At 52.7% G+C, this 19262-nt stretch overlaps 8 protein-coding genes across 8 annotated transcripts; 6 read left to right on the top strand and 2 right to left on the bottom strand.

Annotated features, from left to right (window-relative positions):
- Positions 1-1277: 1277 nt before the first annotated feature.
- On the top strand, positions 1278-3397 carry V2A60_000992 (uncharacterized protein; the record flags this gene model as incomplete). Its single annotated transcript, XM_083252358.1, has 6 exons — positions 1278-1457; positions 1522-1646; positions 1706-1773; positions 1830-1934; positions 1997-3042; positions 3089-3397. 6 exons carry the CDS (start codon positions 1278-1280, stop codon positions 3395-3397), a joined length of 1833 nt encoding a protein of 610 aa, XP_083108484.1.
- Positions 3398-6846: 3449 nt separating this feature from the next.
- Positions 6847-7065, top strand: V2A60_000991 (uncharacterized protein; the record flags this gene model as incomplete). The annotated part of the gene is made up of 1 exon (XM_083252357.1): positions 6847-7065. One exon carries the CDS (start codon positions 6847-6849, stop codon positions 7063-7065), a length of 219 nt encoding a protein of 72 aa, XP_083108483.1.
- Positions 7066-7459: 394 nt separating this feature from the next.
- V2A60_000990 (M20 family metallo-hydrolase) lies at positions 7460-9054 on the bottom strand (the record flags this gene model as incomplete). Its single annotated transcript, XM_083252356.1, has 5 exons — positions 7460-7544; positions 7625-8204; positions 8253-8518; positions 8567-8881; positions 8945-9054. The coding sequence occupies 5 exons, from the start codon at positions 9052-9054 to the stop codon at positions 7460-7462; spliced, it is 1356 nt and encodes a 451-aa protein (XP_083108482.1).
- Positions 9055-9403: 349 nt separating this feature from the next.
- On the top strand, positions 9404-11065 carry V2A60_000989 (major facilitator superfamily domain-containing protein; the record flags this gene model as incomplete). Its single annotated transcript, XM_083252355.1, has 4 exons — positions 9404-9578; positions 9709-10426; positions 10471-10713; positions 10765-11065. 4 exons carry the CDS (start codon positions 9404-9406, stop codon positions 11063-11065), a joined length of 1437 nt encoding a protein of 478 aa, XP_083108481.1.
- A 282-nt stretch (positions 11066-11347) lies between these two features.
- On the top strand, positions 11348-12196 carry V2A60_000988 (Zn(II)2Cys6 transcription factor domain-containing protein; the record flags this gene model as incomplete). Its single annotated transcript, XM_083252354.1, has 1 exon — positions 11348-12196. One exon carries the CDS (start codon positions 11348-11350, stop codon positions 12194-12196), a length of 849 nt encoding a protein of 282 aa, XP_083108480.1.
- A 413-nt stretch (positions 12197-12609) lies between these two features.
- On the top strand, positions 12610-16793 carry V2A60_000987 (serine/threonine/tyrosine protein kinase MPS1; the record flags this gene model as incomplete). Its single annotated transcript, XM_083252353.1, has 3 exons — positions 12610-12890; positions 12935-13241; positions 14364-16793. The coding sequence occupies 3 exons, from the start codon at positions 12610-12612 to the stop codon at positions 16791-16793; spliced, it is 3018 nt and encodes a 1005-aa protein (XP_083108479.1).
- Positions 16794-17214: 421 nt separating this feature from the next.
- On the bottom strand, positions 17215-17844 carry V2A60_000986 (mitochondrial 54S ribosomal protein bL21m; the record flags this gene model as incomplete). The annotated part of the gene is made up of 1 exon (XM_083252352.1): positions 17215-17844. One exon carries the CDS (start codon positions 17842-17844, stop codon positions 17215-17217), a length of 630 nt encoding a protein of 209 aa, XP_083108478.1.
- A 337-nt stretch (positions 17845-18181) lies between these two features.
- V2A60_000985 (rRNA-processing protein NSA2) lies at positions 18182-19017 on the top strand (the record flags this gene model as incomplete). The annotated part of the gene is made up of 2 exons (XM_083252351.1): positions 18182-18184; positions 18238-19017. 2 exons carry the CDS (start codon positions 18182-18184, stop codon positions 19015-19017), a joined length of 783 nt encoding a protein of 260 aa, XP_083108477.1.
- Between the last annotated feature and the right edge of the window lie 245 nt (positions 19018-19262).

Here is a 19262-nt window from a genome sequence, read left to right as displayed (position 1 = left end):
AGATGCAAAATCACTAATCTTTTCGCCGCCGTCTTTTCATCAAGGCTCAACTATCAAAACTGTCAGCAGCGATGATTCCGCGTGCCGAGAGGGCTGCGATCGCCACAAGACTCACTCCCTTCCCCCCTTTTTTTTCTTCTTCGCAACGCGCCACGAAAACTAGCCCTACGGATGGTAGCGTCGTTTATCTGGTCCTTATTTTGCTTCGGCAGAGCTGCCGTCGCTCGGGCTTGCGTCATGTTTCTCCATTATTAAAATTTCACGTCCAGATTGGGGTCCAACTTTCGCCAGTTCCCGAATGATAACTCGGCGTTGAGACTCGGGGGCAGTGCAGAAAGCCCACAGGGCGCAGGGGCAGCAAAACTCCAGTCAAGGCCTTGTTGGCCGAAAAAATCAAGAGGAACTGAGAACCGCGGTGGGTTGCCTGTTTAGGAAGTTGTTGCGCCTCCTTGTTAGAGCCTGGGTTGAGTTGGCTTGGGCTTGAGACACGCAGCAACACATGGTATTTCTTCAACACGTTGTTTGTGCCGTGTTGACCGTATTGTCCTCGTCTATCCACTCTACTCCGTCGACTAGGTATGCCAAATGCCCTGCAGGGACTCGTCATCCTCCCCCGAGATTACTGTCTGTTATCTTGGGCGAAACCCGACCATGGCAACCCCGTAAGCACGCACGCGCCAAATGCCACATCGTGCCGGGATTGGCAAGGGCCCTGCGCATCCCAGCACTCTCCGCGAACATTGACTATCCTCGTCATTGCCGCGGCATTTGGTACCGAGTCGATCTCGGCTTCTGATCATAACAGGTCTTTGCAACAGTAGTTCACCAACAGGTACCCCTCATGGGCAGCTGGGCTTTGCCTTGTAGTTGACCGTTCAGTAATCCATCTCATGGACGGACTTGGTGCGAGAGAGGCTTTGAGACAAAGTTCTTGTTCTGGGCCAATGTGGGACGGATGGACGGCAACCACTAGTCCAACTATCCGCAGTTAGTGCATAGCCCGACACACAACTCTGATGCGGCTGCGGCGGTGCCTCCGTCAGGCTGAGTGGGTGAGATGATTCGGAGCGAGTTATTAGTCGGCAAATCGGTTCCCACACCTTGGACTGGGGCCCTGGCCTCGATTTACATATAATGAACCTGAGGCGCGTCGCCACATCGCCTTTGGCTTTGCTCTGTTTCGTCACTTGTCCTATTCACATCCATCAACACAGCTCCCACCCCCAAAAAACGTCGAGTAGCAGCCCAGCGGCGGGAGAAGCAAGGGAAAAACAAAAATGTCAAAGGAGGCGCTTTATGAGCCGGTGCCCTCGTCACGCCTCAAGGTGTTTTCGACACCCATCAAGTCGGCCCAGGACCACCACAGCCACGATGACGAGGAGAATCACAGCATCGACGATGGCCGATACGCGCCCGACCATCGACGACACCCCGACAACTATCCGCAGCTGCAACGGGTATGCGCGAAGAAGCCGGCGACCAGAGACGGAAAGCTTCCCAGAGACTGACGGGTATTTATAGCACGAGGAGCCCACGCTGCTTGAGATCTTTTACGATTTGTTCTTTGCCGCGACTTACAACGCCTACTGCGACGTCCAGGAAGTGACCAACCATGCGAGCTTCAAAGCCTCGATTGGATTCTTCTGGTAAGGGCTTGTGTGAAAGCCCCCTTCATCGCGGGAATAAATTGTGCTAATTCTGCTAGCCTCTTGTGGCTGACATGGTTCAACGTCACGCTGTTCGATGTGCGCTACGCCACGGATTCCATCTTCTGTACAGGCTCTCTCTCGGTCCGCCTCACCCACAAACACTGCTAACAAGCAAAACAGCACGCCTCAACACGGCCATCCAGCTCGGCGTTCTCATTGGATTCGTCGTTGTTGCCCCCAAGTTTAACCCGACCACGCAAGATGCGCACACCATGCGCGCCATGTGTACGTGATGCCCGACGCCGCCGCCGACCCGTTGAACTTTTAACGGTGCTAACCTTGGGCAGCCATCATCCTGGCCATCTCCAGGTTCAACCTCATGGGCCAGTATGCCTGGATGACCTTTCACGTCCGCCGGTACCGCACCACGCGCGTGCCGCTGCTCGTGCAGATGGCCATCTACACCGTCGCCGGCGCCGTCTACCTCGGCATCACGTTCCGCTTCGAAGAGGGCCGTCGCAGCCACGCCTTTGTGACGTGGTACTGCGTCTCGGCCGCCGAGGGCGTGGCCAGCCTGCTGCTGTCCAACTACTCGCCCATCCTCAGCGTCGGCAGGACGCATCTCATGAAGCGCCTCGGCCTGCTGACGGTCATGATCCTCGGCAACGGCATCGAGTCGATCGCGAACAAGGTGCTCGTCATCGTCAGGCACAAGCACGCCTGGGACGCTACGACGATTGGCTTCGTGACCGCCGCCGCCGCCACCGTGTACTTTATCTTCCTCGTCTACTTCGACTGGCTGGGTGCCAAGACGCACCTCCCGCACATCCGCCGCAGCTTCTGGGTCGCCCTGCACTTTCCGTTCCACCTCGCCCTCGTCCTCTTCATGCAGGGCTTCACGCAGATGCTGATCTGGGGCAAGATTGCCCGGCAGCTGCAGCGCGCCTTTGACTTTGCCGACCCGACCAACGACGCCGACGTGCTGGGCGGGCACGCCACCACCCTCTCCGTCAGCACGAGCGTGAACGCGTCGGTAAACTCATTCATCGTCGACTACCCGTCCAAGCTGGAAAGCACGGACCAAGTCATCAACGCAGCGCTCCGAAACATCTCGTCGCTCCCAGACAGCTTCTGGCCTCTGGTCGCCCAAGTGGCCAACGATGACAGCACAAACACAATGGTGAACTGGACCGATAACCAACTGGGCGACTTTGACAAGCTTTACAACGCAGGCGCCGTCCTTGCCGTGTCCATGGCCAACAACGTCTTCCGGGCTTTCAACACTGAGGTGTCTGGTGAGATTGAAGCCAAGAATAAGGTTCTGGAGGGGCAGGATCGCCAGGGCTTCCAGTTCAAGCTGCAAGAGGACAATTGGCGCCGCTATGGCCTTGTGGTAAGTCGACCATTGCATAGGGAGAACTTTGACTGACGTGAATTAGTTTGCCTACACTTATATAAGTGCCGCGTGCACGATTCTGTTTGTTCTCGTTCTCAAGCAGCTGACTGACGGTTACATTCCCAAGGGTTGGGGCATCATCCGTCAAATCATCATTTTCTGCCTTGCTCTCGGCACTGGTCTGGCGACCATTGTATGGTTCAATAGCGAGGACGTTTTTGAATGGTTGCAAACACCATGGGTCATGCCTACTTTGTGCTTTGTCTGGATGGCCATTGTCATTCTGACGCACATAAACATTGGTGGCGTGAAACTCAACTCTAGCCACCTCAAGTGGCGTTCACGCAAGTAGCAACTGCAACGCGATGGAGTTTCAGAAAATCAATCATTTTATAGCGAATAGTTAATACCAACTTCTTTTTGTGGCCGTACTGATGCGTCTCCAAAGACGAGCAGCACGTGATTGCTTAGAGAGAAAGATCGGACACATGTTACGCGAAGCCGATTGCCAAAGCGACGCATATTTTTCGCATATTTTTCGCATATTTTTCGCTCGATGCGATCTGCAGTCGCAACAAGATTAACACTATTTACTATCAGTAGATGCGGGAACCCGGTATGCTATCCGGTCAGGCTCGCAATAGAGTCTGGCACAGAGGCATGGCGTAGGTGATTCTGATATGGGAGTCATCACTGGCGAGTTGCTCCCTCGTTCGATGCGCAAGGTCAACGCTGTTCTCAACCAACTTCCATCAAGCTACTCGGGTATGACTTTTCCACAAGAGATTAGTCTCGCCAAGATATGATATAAATTACTCCACTGAGCCATTGCAAAGGACCGCTGCGTGGAATACGTAGTCTCTTCGATTGGGGGCAAAACGTGACGAGACTATCGAAGGGTGCAGCAGGTGACCCAACACGACCTGAAAAAGCGGCCTCGATCTCCGGTGGCATGCTCGCTTTGTCATCTCGTCATCATCAGCGTGTTTCTCTTCGCTTCAGAAAAATATGGTACCGTATTTGTGAGCCCAACGACGACCCATCTCATTGAGGACGCAGCCAGCCAACAATCTCATCTACGATGACGAAGCGGTATCCAACATCAGCGCTCGCCGGAGCGGTTTCCTTCGGCGCATCCGCGGGCACGCATAGTCCGAAAGCCATAAAACACGATTTCAATAGCATCCGCTGCGAAGCTCTTTGCCCTGGCTGTGCTTGTGCCTCATGCTGGTCATTGGTTGCTGGAAGAGAAAACTGCTGCTTATGGCAAAAGTTTCCCGAACTGCAAGATTCGATATATATCGCTCTTTTTCTTTTCTTGATTTTCTCGCCCAGGAATATCGGTCAGGCTACCAGAGTCTACCGCACAATTCATCACAGTACAGTCGATCATTGCTTTCCTAGCAAGTGCAGATAACGGAATTACTTACGGAGCACAAGAGTCGCACTCGAGTCTGAACATGGGTGGCGACTGGAGATTGGCCCACCATTCACCATAACAAGATTCTTCGGTTGCCCGTGACTCTTTGTATTCACAAGAGAATCAGCTCAGACGAAGTCTCTCCTCCCCAGTGGAGTAGAATTCTACGTACACCGGGAATACCCACGAGGCACGCTATCGTAATTGTCTGGTCCGGTGGCAACTATCAAGTTCGAGCTGAACCCTAGTTGGTTTCCGCCTCTTTTGCTAGTTTATCGAGAACGTAATCATCTATATAATACGGAATATTCGCTATAGAATCCTATGACGCCAAGTTAGCTTAATACCATGAATGGACTATTCTGATTCCGCCTACTAAATATAAGACCCATAAAAGCACTTGAAGCCTTCGCGGTCTACGGTCTTATACAAATAAAGACATAAGAAGCCGCCCCTCATCATAGAGGAAGAGAGCTTGATAGTCGCCCCCACGATTAGAGGGAGCATATTGGGCAGAATGGTGGTAGCGCTATGCAGGCAGTAGGCCAGATTCGGAGGCATCTCTCGCGATGAACACCCTACCAATCTTTCTTTTATAGCAAGGAAAACCAACAAAGCGAATATCTATAGTAGTATTAAAACTACATGATGCTCAGGATACATTATATATCTATTGTCTATAATCGGCAAATATTCTGGGCATGACTGGTAAAGAACCACCCCAAACTACGCGAAAAATAAAGTAGTGCCCTCGCTCCATCGAATGAATACATTGGAATGGCCCCAAAGAGACCGCCCCAGTCCGGGTCAGCCCCTCATAAGGGTTGTGGATTACTTGGGGCCGTTGATGGCGCGGAAGAGCCGGCCCTATCAGTTGCTCCTCCGCCAGCCTGATGTGCCCGGTTTGCCTGGATGTGAGCACAACGGATGCAGATCTCGAGCCGGGCTGTCGCGGCCGATGGGCCTTGGAACGAGTGGTTCGTGGATAAACAATCATGGTCTTGCCACCGAGAGGGCCAGATTGACGAGTTTGTACCCAGTACTGGGTATATGCGTGGCCTGATGTGTGGGTTGCGGCTGAAGTGCAGCATCAGACCCCAAGTCGAATTAAGCTATTGCCGGACCCCCTCATGCGTCAATACTGTGCACGCAGTTGCTTCACTTCTTCAACCCCCGCTACGCGGTGATTTTCTCCTCATGTGCCCAAATCACTTTCGGCGTTGGCCTGTTCTAGATGCAAGCAAGCCAATGATGAGCCTGCATCTGGGCTGGGCGCGGGCATATGCAGCTTACAATTGCAAAAAAAAAATCCTTGGAATATTTTAGCTCGATAATTGAACGAACAGACGAGGCTGTATAACCTGCAGCGGAACATCGCCTAGGTTCGATGATGCTCAAGGTTTTGGTGGGATGACCGTGGATCCCCAGGTCGACGGTCCGGGTCGAGAAAGCAGACGTCGCCTATGCAGGCGAAATACTTTGCCCATATTGAGGACCTCAGTGATTTAAACGATTCGCAGTCGTACAATCAACAGCACCTCGTCCGTTGTGCCATTTGCAGCCGGCCGGGCATCTCTGCATCTCCCCGCAGCCTTTTGATCAAGTTTAGCGCCACCCGTTCATAAGCATCTGGTGGCTTCGATGGGCTAAATCATGTGCAAGGCTCTAGTAGTACAAACATCCAGGGTATTCCAGGGTTTTAGTTTTGCATTATAAAATTCTACAGATCCTGCCTAAATCAAGTAGGATTTTTATCATCTTCCCATTCGGTAGGTGGCCGTATGTCAGAGCTCGTGAAAGACGCCGCATCCACCATCCTGCACCGGGGCAGCAGACCACGCCACATCAGACGGATGTCGATTGTCCGCGTGTGCCTCATGAAATCCTGTCAGAGGTGTATGCTTGTATACAAAAATGCAGTTTTTGCTCAGACAGAGTTGTTGATAGGTGGGCAAAGCTGCCGAGGTGAGAGAGTGGCGTTGTGGCCTTGTCAATCCACACCGAGTATGGGCATGTCTAGCTAGCCACTTGGACCTGCACAAACTACCTCCTGCAAGTTTCAAATTTCTTTTCGCTTTGGGGAAATCCTTCGACCCAAAGTAAGCTGTGCCAAGCGCCCGAGGTCTACGGCAAAGCCTCGACCTGGCGCGCTCCTCCAGCGCAGTCACGGTCGATAACTCATCAGGCAGTTTCCGAACAAGTCTCCGCCTTGCCTACATGATTACGTTGTTTCATTACGTCGTTGCATTATTTGGTCAATATGTATCTATATTGATACGGAGAGCAAACTTGAGAAAAAAAAAGTATTTAAACTGCGCGATTCCTCTTCCATCTCTCTCCTCTTCATCATCAACAACTCAGTTCGACTTCAACTCATCACAATGTACTTCGCCAAGACCCTCGCCATCGTCGCCCTCGCCGTCTTCGGCGTTGAGGCTTGCAACCGTGGAGAGTTCCGCTGCGGTAACCGCGGTGGTGCTCCCGGTCCTGACGGTGCCATCTACATCTGCAACGCCTCTGGCCGCTGGCAGCTCAGCTCCCAGTGCGGTGGTCCTACCTGCTGCCAGGGCGGCGGCAACAACGTCCACTGCGTCTGCTAAATACATGTTGGTACTTCTCTGGTCGCTTTTTCGAAATTCTCCCCTGACAAAGTGAAACAGTTACATAAAGCAAGCCAGCCTAGGTTGGGACGCGTGACGGAATCAGTCATCTTTGTATATAGCACCCAGCTGGATCAATATACTTATGCCTTGCTCTTAACTTTTCCAGCTCCAAAGTTGTGTCATATAATCGAATAATAAGGTTTACAATTGTGATAGCTATTCCATCTACAGAAAGAAAGGCATGCATGCAGTATCAGGGTTTCAACTTACCCCAACAGCTTTCACCGGCTCCATATTTCTTAATTTGCAGAGCACATAATCTGCATGTTTCAAACTAATATTGTGATCTGTGACTCGAATATCTCAGACTGCAGCTCGGCTACCCGAATTGTTACGCATGTTTAAAGTCACCTCTGTCGGCGCGCATCCTGTCGTATCGGAGAACTGCGCCAAGCAGGACGCTTGCACCGAGCGCACTATTTCTGTCAGTAGCTTCTCAACTGGAAGGGGCAGCCAAAATGAAAAAGGCAGAAAACAGAGTGGAAACTTTACTCACCAATCTTCTGCTGAGCAGTATTCCGTTGGATTGTGGCTGATGCCCTCCCGCGTGGGTGTAAAGATCATGCTCGTTGGGCACCGCAGATTGGTGTAGCAGCTGTCGTGGCCAGCACCGCTAATCATGGGTTTCCATAACTGCTTAGACGAGGCTCCAGGTAATTGCGCACAAACAGCCTCTGCGCTGTCTTGGACGGCAGAGATGCAATCCTTGTGGAATACCACGGCAGGACTGTCGACGAGAAGCTTCCAGTCCACCTCGCAGCCCTTCTCAGTCTCGCGCGCGATAGCCTGGAACGCATCTCTGCACTCCTTGACCATCTTTTCAAGAACATCGTTGCTGGTGTGGCGCAGATCCAAGGAAAATGTTGATGTGTGCGCCATGGTATTGACCGTTCCGGGCTCGGCATTGAATATGCCCGTCGTCGCCAGGCCATCATAAGCTTTTGCAACCGAGTTGGCAGCAACAATCAATTTGGCAGCCACGAGCACTGAGTCTTTGCGTGCATAGAGTGGTGTGGTCCCAGCATGGCTGTCTCGGCCGCGGACAGTGATATTGAACCATTTGAAAGCTTGGACACCTGTATTCCATGAGTTTCCTTCTTTGGAGCTCGATTTGAAGTACGTACCTTGGACGACTCCAATCTTTCGGCCTTCGTCCTCTAAGATTGGGCCTTGTTCAATGTGTAGCTCGAAATGGGCCGCGAAAGGGTTCGATGTGTAGGATGCGGGCGACTTGCCACGGTATCCGATCCTGTCCAATTCTTGCAGCATCGTCTTGGCCTTGCCTTCGTGTGGAGTGACCTCTTCGAGATTCCACGCATCTTCAATTGGGATGGCACCAGCCCACACACCGGACGAGACGGCCATTTTCGGGAAGCGCGCACCTTCTTCGCTTGGAAAGTGTTAGTAGGATTTCATGAAAGGTTCCTTTGAAACTGACTTTGTCCAATTAACAACCCCGATGCTGCCTTCTGTTTCGATTTTATTTTCTTCCAAGACTTGCAGAACCTCGAGCCCCGCCAACACTCCCAGGATGCCGTCATAACGACCGCCGGTTGGCTGCGTATCCAGATGCGAGCCCATCATAATCGGGGGTGCATCTGGATTCTTGCCGCGGCGAATAGCAAATAGATTTCCCATTTCATCGATCGACGTAGTGCAGGCAAGCGACTGAGCTTTTCTGAGGAACCAGTCTCGCACGGCTCTGTCCGAGTCATCTAAGCTAAGTCTGGCCATGCCGGTATCGATGGACTGTCTAGTTTTCCGTGAGCTTTGTGATTCCCAATCTCGCAGAAAGACTAGCCAACAGCCAACTTACTTTCCATAGCGATGATCTGCACCATACTGGCAACTCTCGTGAAGTGATGACGCTAGGCGGTCGGAATTGACACAAAGAGTCGGAGGTTCTGGTTCCTTGACTGCAGGCATGACGAACTACAATGCTGGCGATGAAGACACACTCGGAAAAGACACACTCAGAATTCATCAAACATGCCTCTCTTATCGGAGGACAATGGCCTTATATACGTCCGAGTGCGGCATTGTGGCCGGCCATAGTGCGGGGGTGGGTCAACGGCCAAGACAACGGCCGACGGCGGACGGCCGACGGCGGACATTTTAATTTTATTGCCTATTGATTAGCACCGCACCCTCGCGATTATCTGCCGTCGGCATTAGAAAACGTGGGGTCGGGCGATCGTAGAAGGTTGCATAAATAGCGGGAACAAACCACTGGGGAAGTCGCAGTTCCGAAGCAAGACATGCCTTGCCTTTGAACATGGGAAACTCTGAAAAAGAATTCGACTCGGGCGACAATGCCTCTGGAGCAATTGGTGTGTCCGTCCAGATTGACAAGGAGGCGGAGAGGCGGGTGCTGTCCAAGTTTGACTGGTTTGTGATGCCACAAATGTCAATTCTTGTGCTCTTTGCATATCTGGATAGGACCAATATAGGTATGTGCATAATCTTTTGTATTATACAATTTTCTCTCCCTCTCACTATCCCTCCCACCCACCATCCTTCCTCAATCCACGTCCTAATCATTCATCACCGCTATTGATCTTCTCAATGCTGACTTGACAGGAAATGCACGAGTATTCGGGTTCGAACAGAGCACCGGAATGTCGGGCACCGACTTCAACAACATATCCATGTTCTTCTACATCCCCTACATCATTTTCGAGACGCCATGGGTCATGGCTGTGCGGCGCTTCGGGCCCGGCCGAGTGCTGGCCGTCGCCATCATCTGCTGGAGCGCCGTCACGCTGGGCACCGGCTTCGTGCGCAGCTACGGCGAGGTGATTGCCTGTCGCGTGCTTCTCGGCGCTTTTGAGGCCGGCCTGTTCCCGGCATTGACCTTTGTCATCTCGGGCATCTACCCCGCCGCGTCCCAGGGGAAGCGCATCGCGGTCCTCTACATTTCCATTGCGCTTTCTGGGGCCCTCGGCGGCCTCATCGCGTACGGCATCCAGTCCATGGGCGAGCAGCATGGCCTTGCGGCGTGGCGATGGCTCTTCATCATCGAAGGCGCCGTTTCCTTCGTCATCGGGGCTGCCTGTTGGGTTAGCCTCCCCGGCACGCCCGAGGCGGCTTGGTTCCTGAACGAGGCCGAAAGGGAAACCATGGCCCTTTTGAAACTCCGAGACCACCCCTACGAGTCCACAGACAAATTCTCGTGGAGGCAAGTCGGACTGGCTGTTTCTGACCCATTGGTGTGGCTGGCATCCATTGCGCTGTTCTGCTCGTCTATTGCCATGTTTGGCTTCAGTACCTTCTTGCCCACGCTTTTGAAGGGCATGCAGTACGTAAAACTTTTCGAGGCGCGACTCGATACTAATTGCTTAGGTATACCTCACTACAGGCGAACTATCTCAGCATCCCCGTGTATGTTCTGGCATCAATAGGCACCGGCGTGACTACATTCGTCTCGGATCGTATCGGCCGTCGCGCGATATGCCTGATTCACTCGCCAATTCTAGTCATGGTAGGATATGCGATTGGCATCGGCTCGAGCAATAAATCAGCCGGGTATTTTGGCATGTTTATTGTAGGCGCCGGTGTTTATTCGTTCAACACCGTTCTTCTAACGTAAGCGTATAATCAATCGCATGCACAACCACACTTGCTAACGAGCAGCAGCTGGGTGTCAAATAATATTCACCCTGATTACAAACGCTCTGTTGCCATTGCCATGGTTGTCTCGATCGGCAACGCAGCAGGTTTGGCTGCGTCCCAGATTTATCCAATTGGGGACGCGCCTCGCTATCTCGTGGGAAACTCCATCTCCCTCGGCTTTGAGTCACTCGCACTAGCCTGCGTGGCTCTTATCTACATGCTCTTGCGATATAGGACCAGGCAGAAAGAGGGATTGATTAGCCAGGGTGTAGATAGCAACGGTAAAGAAGGAGACCAAAGCCTGGACTTTGATTATGTTATGTAGGCAGTAAGGTATCTATACACAGCTTATTAAACGGCATTTGTTTTGATTAGCTTTTCCGTAATTTGGACCATCTCCGCTCTGCAATGTTTCGCATGTCCTTGTATTTTCCCAGTTTGGCCGCCGCCTTCTACTAACAAGGTAGTTACTTAGTTAGTTAGTCCATTCGTGGGGTTGGCGCACCGAGCCCGGCTTCGGGCAGCCTCCTATAATCAGCCACAAAAATTCGAAGCGTAGGCCAGTTGCGTCGGCATTACGAACTTTCTTTTGGTTCAACAACTATCAATGTCGCCTCTAGAAACATCGCCGCCTCTTGCACGGATCACCCAGCACCCGGCCGCGGGCAGCCGGCGGTACCGTTCAAAGGCTCAGCGGCCGTGCGACCTCTGCCGGGCTCGCAAGGCCTTGTGCAATATTCCAGACCCAGAAAAGCCGTGTCAGTTGTGCGACCGCACAGGAAGGCCATGCACATTTGTCACCGGGACCCGGAGCAGACCGACGCGCTCCAGTCCGGGTCACCATTCTGCTGACGGGGCGGATGGCTTTGGGGATCAAAGACAGTACACTACTTCAATCCCCTACAACACGCAGCATGCCTCGGGGGGAGATCCGCCCGGCCTGTCTCCGGCTTTTGAACCTCAAATTGGAGACATGATGCCATCTCAGTGGCCGCCAGATCTGGAACAGCTAGAGCGGAATGAAGTATTCATGCAGGATATTCCAAGCTTTTGGCCCCTGTCGTACGATGACACTTCCGTGGTGGACACTACGGAGAATGCTGAACCCAGTCTCGGACCCGACGCTTCCTCTCGTCCGGAACTGCAAGCAACCCTCGATAGGCATGATCGCTCGACATCATTTATTGGTTACTCGAATGAGTCGGATCCTTTTTTGCTGGAGCACTATCCTTATAATACGGCTGATGAGCTGGACTTTTTCATGGTGACATATCGGCGGCCGTCACTTCAACCGGTCTCGGCCGGCTACCCGCCAATTCATTTTTTACAGTCAAAGCCGCAAGCACCGCTGCAGAACCAAGAAGCAATGTCGGGTTGTATTGCACTCAAGAACGAACAGGACCTACTGAATGCACTTGTCAGTTTCGACATGGGCGTGGCTCTGCTACGACTGTAAGCTTTTCGTTCCTTGTCATGTGGGATGAAGGTGGCAAACTGTACCTACCAGTATCAGCTAACACGCCCAGCTACCTACGTTTCATATTCCAAAATCTTCCTATCGTATCAAGAACAAAATTGCAGGATGAAGAGCGTTTCATGAATACCACTTCGCCTGGGGTCTTGGCAGGCATGTATGCTCTTGCAATGCCATTCACCTCCTGGGACGAGCAGTTTTGTCTCGACAGCGCCTACTCAAAGCCAGATGCAAGCAAGCTATGGCAAATTTCGTACACTTGCTTGCAAAGAGAACTACACTTTCCCGGCCTATCCACGGTACAGATGAGTCTTTTACTGTTAAACACTACCACGTTTGATCCGGTCGCCGTCGAAACCCCTTTTGCTTGGTCTCTGGCTTGTTCCATGCTCGCCATGGCACAGTCGCTAGGTCTTCATATTGATCCAAGTCGGTGGAAAATCCCACAAGACGAGATACGACTACGCCGACGACTATGGTGGACTGTCGTTGTCGAGCACAGTTGGCGCGCTGTCACACACGGTCGGTCAACTATGCTGCGCGAGGACGACTCCAACGTTGCGCCAATCTCGCACACCGACTTTTCGGGTGTCGGTACAGCTCGCAGTGCGGCGGATTACTTTATCAACTTTTGCTCGCTGACAAACATTGTCAGCGAGATATGTCGCAATTTCTTGTAAGCCGCCTTGGACCAGTCACTACCATCGCTAACGTCCGTAGCACCCTCCGAGCTGTGTCCCAGGTTCAAGATCTAGAGGACGTCGTAGAAAGGGCAAGGCCGCTGCAACGCGCTCTCCATCTCTGGCTAGAGACCTTACCGTCGTGCCTTTGCCTAGATCAGGAGCCTGGCGCAACCGACGAGATTCCCGACAGTCGCGCGTCTCTACACATTGCATACTTTACTGCACATGTGCTGCTCTACCGAGTGCTCTTGCGCCCAATAGTTGGCCAGAGGTTTTCGAGCCATGGTACTTCCCGCGGGATACTTCAAGAGTCTCGTGATTTCATGAGGGCATTGATCGCTGTGGTACGAAATCTTGATCTCAAATACATCTCCGCCTTCTGGCCAGCATATACTCGGCACTGCCTCTGTTATCCTGGCTTGTTTTGCTACATGCTTTGCTTTCAGAAACAGTCACCACAATGCTTGCCCGGCGATAGAGAATTGTTTGCAACATGGCGGAATGTGTTGCGATCAAGAGTTGGGTCGTGGCCCCTGCTTCGATTTGCCGTTGTAAAGGTGGACGCTGTATTTTGGAAGAAGATGGACCATACGAGCAAGAAGCATTGATGGCCTAGTGGGGATCTGGCGTTAGGGGGAAGGCGGGCAAATGTAGATGTCTTTTTACTACAGGGCACTCGAGAATATCAACATGGATTTGATCCAGACTGAAACTATTAAACATAGTTCGGCCTTTCCTACTTACACTTGGTCCAAATGTAGATCCAGGGTAGCTTGCCCAAGTACTGGATGAAGTAAGTCCGCAAGCTGCGCAGGTAAGACGTACTAAGTATACCAGTAATGTACTCGGCAGATGCCGGCGCACTACATAAACCAGGGCTGGGCGTGAACGACGCACTTGATAAACGTAAAGCTTATTGTCAACAACAGTAACCAAAATGTCATAAACTGATCACGCAAATTCGAACGAAACACAATTTCGTTTGTTTTGTTGTATCAGCGGGTACCATCGATTTGGACAGTATGTAACTTGTACCTTGGCAGGTACCCGCGTTGCTCGGGGCAACCGGGGCCGCGCTGATTGGCCGTTAAGCAACAACGCCAAAAATACCGGCTCCTCTTCTCATCCTTCCTTCATGATACATACATAAACGCGCCGCTCGAACAAGCCAATTCTCGCTCTATCCTTGGAATATGCAGCGGCCCAACGCGTGAAAACTTGCTCCGAACTTGCTTATTGTTTAATTGCTTCGCAATATTTCCCGGAGACAACGTCAACAACACCGGCCGGAACGCGTTTCTGCAGCTCGCTATTGCTACACTAACAACAACGCTTTTTACACCTTTCTTATGGCGACGGCTTCTCCGACCCCAATGGCCGCCGCGCCAATCCGAAGAACCTCACAACGCCAACTCCGACGGCCTCCGCCAAGGACTACCGCGACGCGGAGTGAGGCACAGGCACAGGCTGCCCTTGCAGTCCAGTCCAAGCACCAATCACACCAATACGAGGATGACAGCTCCGAAGATGAAATCCCTGTCCCCATGAAGCTCAGTGCTCTCACTAAAGCACTGCTCAATGACGGCGGTGAACAAGAGAATGCCCCAGATGCTCGCGCACCGCCCTCACCACCCCGAACCCGTCGCCAAGCGGGTACAGCCGCAGCTGGCCCGGCTGCTGCCACTCGAAGAAGCACGAGAGCTAGCAACTCCCAGGTGCATGATGCCTCCAGAAACTCGAGCCCCTCGCGCGACCACAGTCCGGGAAGGAAAAGGGTTGTGCGTCTGAGTAACACCCCCCAGAGCCTCAACCAGCTGGGGAGTTCTACGTCGAAGCGTCGCTCTACGTCCAGTACTCAGCCCCAATCAACCATTAGGCCTGGATCAGACTCTCCCCGAGGGATCTCCGACGGCACGCAAGATGGGCAACAACCGGAGGCCGGTGCCATTACCCCTGCTCAGGGGCGAGTTGTCCGCATTGTCACCGGCACGTCTGGGAACCGCAGCCGCCTCGGATCATCCGAGCCCTCATCTGGTCGCTCCAACTTCAACCGCTCAGTCATGGACCGTTCTGCTGTGGAGGCGGAAGTTGAGCACATTGAAGCCCATGGTACAGCAGCCCGCAACGCGGCAATCAGCAGCACTAGCGGATCTCGCTATCCTTCAACGAGAGGCCGCGAGGATAACCCGGACCTCCAGAGCTCGATACGTATCAAGCGTGTTGGCAAGCTATCCGGCACCTTCCTGAGCGGACCTGCTCGCCGCGGTCGCCGTCGGCAAAGCGAGGAAGAAGGTGGATTCGGGGAAATGGGTTCACAAGAACCCGAGAGTCAAGCTCAGGAGGAACCTAGACACGCCGGCTACTATCCGGACTTCAACTCTGGGAGCCCTATCAGTGGAAGCGCTGTTCGCAGCAGCCACCGCCGAAATGGCTCCAAAGTCGAGATTCGTGCCGACTCTGCCAAGGCGTCCCCCCAGCCCGAGGAGAACGGTGGTGCGCGTCAACCCGAGCCCTCCCGTATAGGGGATGTTGGCCACCTTGTCTCCGTTGGCCGCCTCCAGATGCCCGCCACCAATGATAAGGAAAACGAAGTCCCTTTCAACCAGAAATGGGGCAAGTCATCTATTGGAGCTGACAAGCCAGTTATCGCACCTGCTCGTATCGAGATTGCTATTGACAAGGCGGCCTCCCCCGAACGCAAGCCACTCACAGCCATCGCTCGCAACACTGTGCCTCATCGAGAAGCGCCTGCGCCGCCACCCAAGATGCATGTCCTTGAGGCCGCCACAGCGACTACTGGCGCCGCGGTAACTACCCAGACGAAACAACGTCGAAACATTCTCAAGGTTAATAATAAAGTATATACCCGCCTTGAATGTGTTGGGCGCGGCGGAAGCGGAAAGGTCTACCGTGTAATGGCAGAGAATGGGACCATGATGGCACTGAAGCGGGTCTCGCTGGAGAATGCGGATGAGTCGACCATCAGTGGATTTCTAGGGGAGATTGACTTGCTCAAGAAGCTTACTGGTGTTGAACGTGTCGTCAATTTATTTGACTCGGAAATGAACCACGAAAAGCAAATGCTGAGTTTGGTCATGGAAATAGGCGAGAGGGCTCTCGACAAGGTCCTCCAGACCCATCAGTCTGCCGAATCGGCCAGACTGGACCCCGTATTCATTCGCTTCTACTGGAAAGAGATGCTGGAATGTGTTCAGTCTGTTCACAATCACGACATTGTTCACTCCGACTTGAAGCCTGCCAACTTTGTTCTTGTGCAGGGACGCTTGAAACTGATTGATTTTGGCATTGCGAATGCCATTCAAACCGACGAAACTGTCAACGTCCACCGCGAGACACAGATAGGCACATCAAACTACATGTCGCCCGAGTCGCTCATGGATTCTAACAGTGCTCGTGGAGCACGTGTCCCTGGCCGTCCCAAGCTGATGAAGCTCGGCAAGCCCAGCGATGTTTGGTCGCTTGGATGCATTCTCTACCAAATGGTCTACGGTGTGCCACCCTTTGGTCATATTGTGAACCTAATGGCTCGCTGTCAGGCAATCATCAATTGGGATCACACCATAGAGTTTCCGACCCGCGCCACCGGTGGCTCCCTGGTGCCACCTTCTCTGATCCGGACCATGAGACGCTGCCTTATGCGCGACCAGCACATGCGTCCTACCTGCGAAGAACTTCTCCACTACTCCGATCCTTTTCTTTACCCTGCCGAAATTAGCGACAAAGCCCTCCCCATTGATGAGGAGCTCCTCGGCCGCATCATTCGGAGCGTTGCTGCTCGCTGCCGCGAACGCATACCAACTGAAGCGGAAGCCTCCAGTGTCTGGCCTCAAGCATACTGGGCCAGCATTCGCAAAGCTATGATTGGAAAAATGTAAAAAGCGACAAAACCAGCAACCACATGCAACCTTGAGATTGAACGAATTGCAAACTATAACTATTCTTGGATGGTGTTTTTATGATTACTTTGTTTCTTCACTTTACTGTGGTGGGCGTTTGTACTATCTTCTCTTTTCCGGCACGCGCATAGCACGACCGTCTATTTTTCAGCTTGGAGTTGGGGGTTTCTTTCTTTTTTCTTACTTCAAACGCACTCGTTTATACTATACCATTGCTGTCAGCGATGATTTTTGCACAAATGACAAATAAACTGCTTCTCGTCTCTACAAAGGACACAGATAGAATGGTAGCATGATTTTTCTTTGCATGCTTGTAATTGTTATACACTGGACCCTAAAAGTCTGGTCTAAATGGTACAATCGGGGTTTCCCGGATATACGGCACACTGACTTGAATCGTTCATTGAACCTCAATGTCCTCAGCAGTCTTGATTGTTAGGTCGGATATTCTCAGAATGGTATAGCGGTGCTTGCTTGTAGCTCGGCGTGCGCGACGCGTCCTCCTCTTCTTTTTGATCTTGATGCGTAGGGGTTCCGATTCGGTGCCCAGCACTGTTGCGCGGCACTCGAAAACGTTTTCGTCAATGTGCGGCGCGCCTTTCATGGTGTAGTCGCGGCTTCCCAGAACACTGGCACGATTCAAGCGCAAAACATCGCCCGGTAGGACGCCGGGCATGCGGAACGGTAAGCGGATTTGATCGCCCTCCTGGACGAGGTAGGGAAAGCCGTGAATGTGAACGGTGATGTAGTGCCCGGGCTGCGCGGCTAGGAAAGGAAGGAGGTTCTTGACCGAGTCGTCAATGGGCTTGGGAGGCGGCAGAGGATGGCTCTTCTTGAGAGCAAGGGGCCGAGCCTGGTTTTCGGACGGGTTGGTCGCATTCTTGATGTGTTTTGTCGAAACGGGCTCGACGATTGGGGGTGTGGTGTTGAAGGCTCGCGCGGACGAGACGATTGAGGCGGCAGGTTTGGTAAAAAGACGTTGCGAAGGGGCCCGGAGCTCCAGGAGGGAGCGGAAAAGTGCCCGGCTCATTATGAAATTGTGCAGCTCCGACTTGGCGATGCGTTTGGGCCGAGACTGGTGCCAGGTCTTTTCAGAAACGCACGCGAGCTAAAAAGTTATAGGGACATTGGAAGTAACATGCTTCAAGAGAGCAGCTTGGCGGATTAGTGTAGCTCCGAGCTCCGGCCGCCCGATGAAGTATGGGCGGCCCCTAGCCACCAACATTGAGTCAAGTGGGGCTACCCGCCACAGTGCCTCCAACTTTTTTTTCTCGCCATGAACTCTCCACTCTGAATTTTCAAAAACGTTCAAGCGGTAGCGCTCAACAACCCGTTTATCTGTACGATTTTTGCGCAATATCGACATCATGGTACGTGAACAATGCCGAATTTGAGACAACAGACCTGCTGAACATTCAAATAGCCTCAGAACGAGTACATGGAGAGATGGCGCAAGCTGCATGGCCGCCGTCTCGACCACGAGGAGCGACTGCGCAAGAAGACGGCCCGTGAGGGACACAAGGCCTCGCAGGACGCGCAGAACCTGCGTGGTCTCCGTGCCAAGCTGTACCAGAAGAAGCGTCACCATGAGAAGATCCAGATGAAGAAGCAGATCAAGGCCCACGAAGAGCGCAACGTCAAGACTGCCGACGAGAAGGAGCCCTCGACGCCCATGCCCGCCTATCTGCTCGACCGCACGAACCCGCAAAACGCAAAGGCCCTCAGCAGTGCCATCAAGAACAAGCGTGCCGAGAAGGCGGCCAAGTTCAGCGTGCCGCTGCCCAAGGTTCGCGGCATCAGCGAAGAGGAGATGTTCAAGGTGGTCAAGACGGGCAAGAAGATCCAGCAGCGCGCGTGGAAGCGCATGGTCACCAAGCCCACATTTGTCGGCCCCGACTTCACGCGTCGCAACCCCAAGTTTGAGCGCTTCATCCGCCCCATGGGTCTGCGTTACAAAAAGGCCAACGTCACGCATCCCGAGCTCGGCGTCACCGTTCAGCTTCCCATCATTTCCGTCAAGAAGAACCCGCAGAACCCCATGTATACGCAGCTGGGCGTTCTGACCAAGGGAACCGTTATCGAGGTCAATGTCAGCGAGCTGGGTCTCGTCACCGCTGGTGGCAAGGTTGTCTGGGGTCGCTATGCCCAGGTCACCAACAACCCCGAGAACGAGGGCTGCATCAATAGTGTCCTGCTGGTATAAATGACAAAATTAAAGTAGAAAAGCGATGTCGGGGATGAAAGATGGACGGCTTGTTTTATTGATTGCATGTACAGGCGTTTGGGTGTTTGCTTAGGCTGATTTAGAGAGCAGAAGCTCAAGACAGGCCATGGTTTGACCAATAGATCATCAACTCAAATGCTAGTAGAATCTATCACATTGCAAAGGCTGTATTTTCACCACGAACTCTTTGGACTGACCCATCTGTGAGAACCACTTATTAGCGT

The sequence above is a fragment of the Cordyceps javanica genome, chromosome 1 (genome assembly GCF_051103115.1).
Source record: "Cordyceps javanica chromosome 1, complete sequence".
Classification (NCBI taxonomy): Eukaryota; Fungi; Ascomycota; class Sordariomycetes; order Hypocreales; family Cordycipitaceae; genus Cordyceps; species Cordyceps javanica.
The sequence above is the reverse complement of the archived record's forward strand: the minus strand, read 5'-3'. Positions and strand labels throughout refer to the sequence as shown.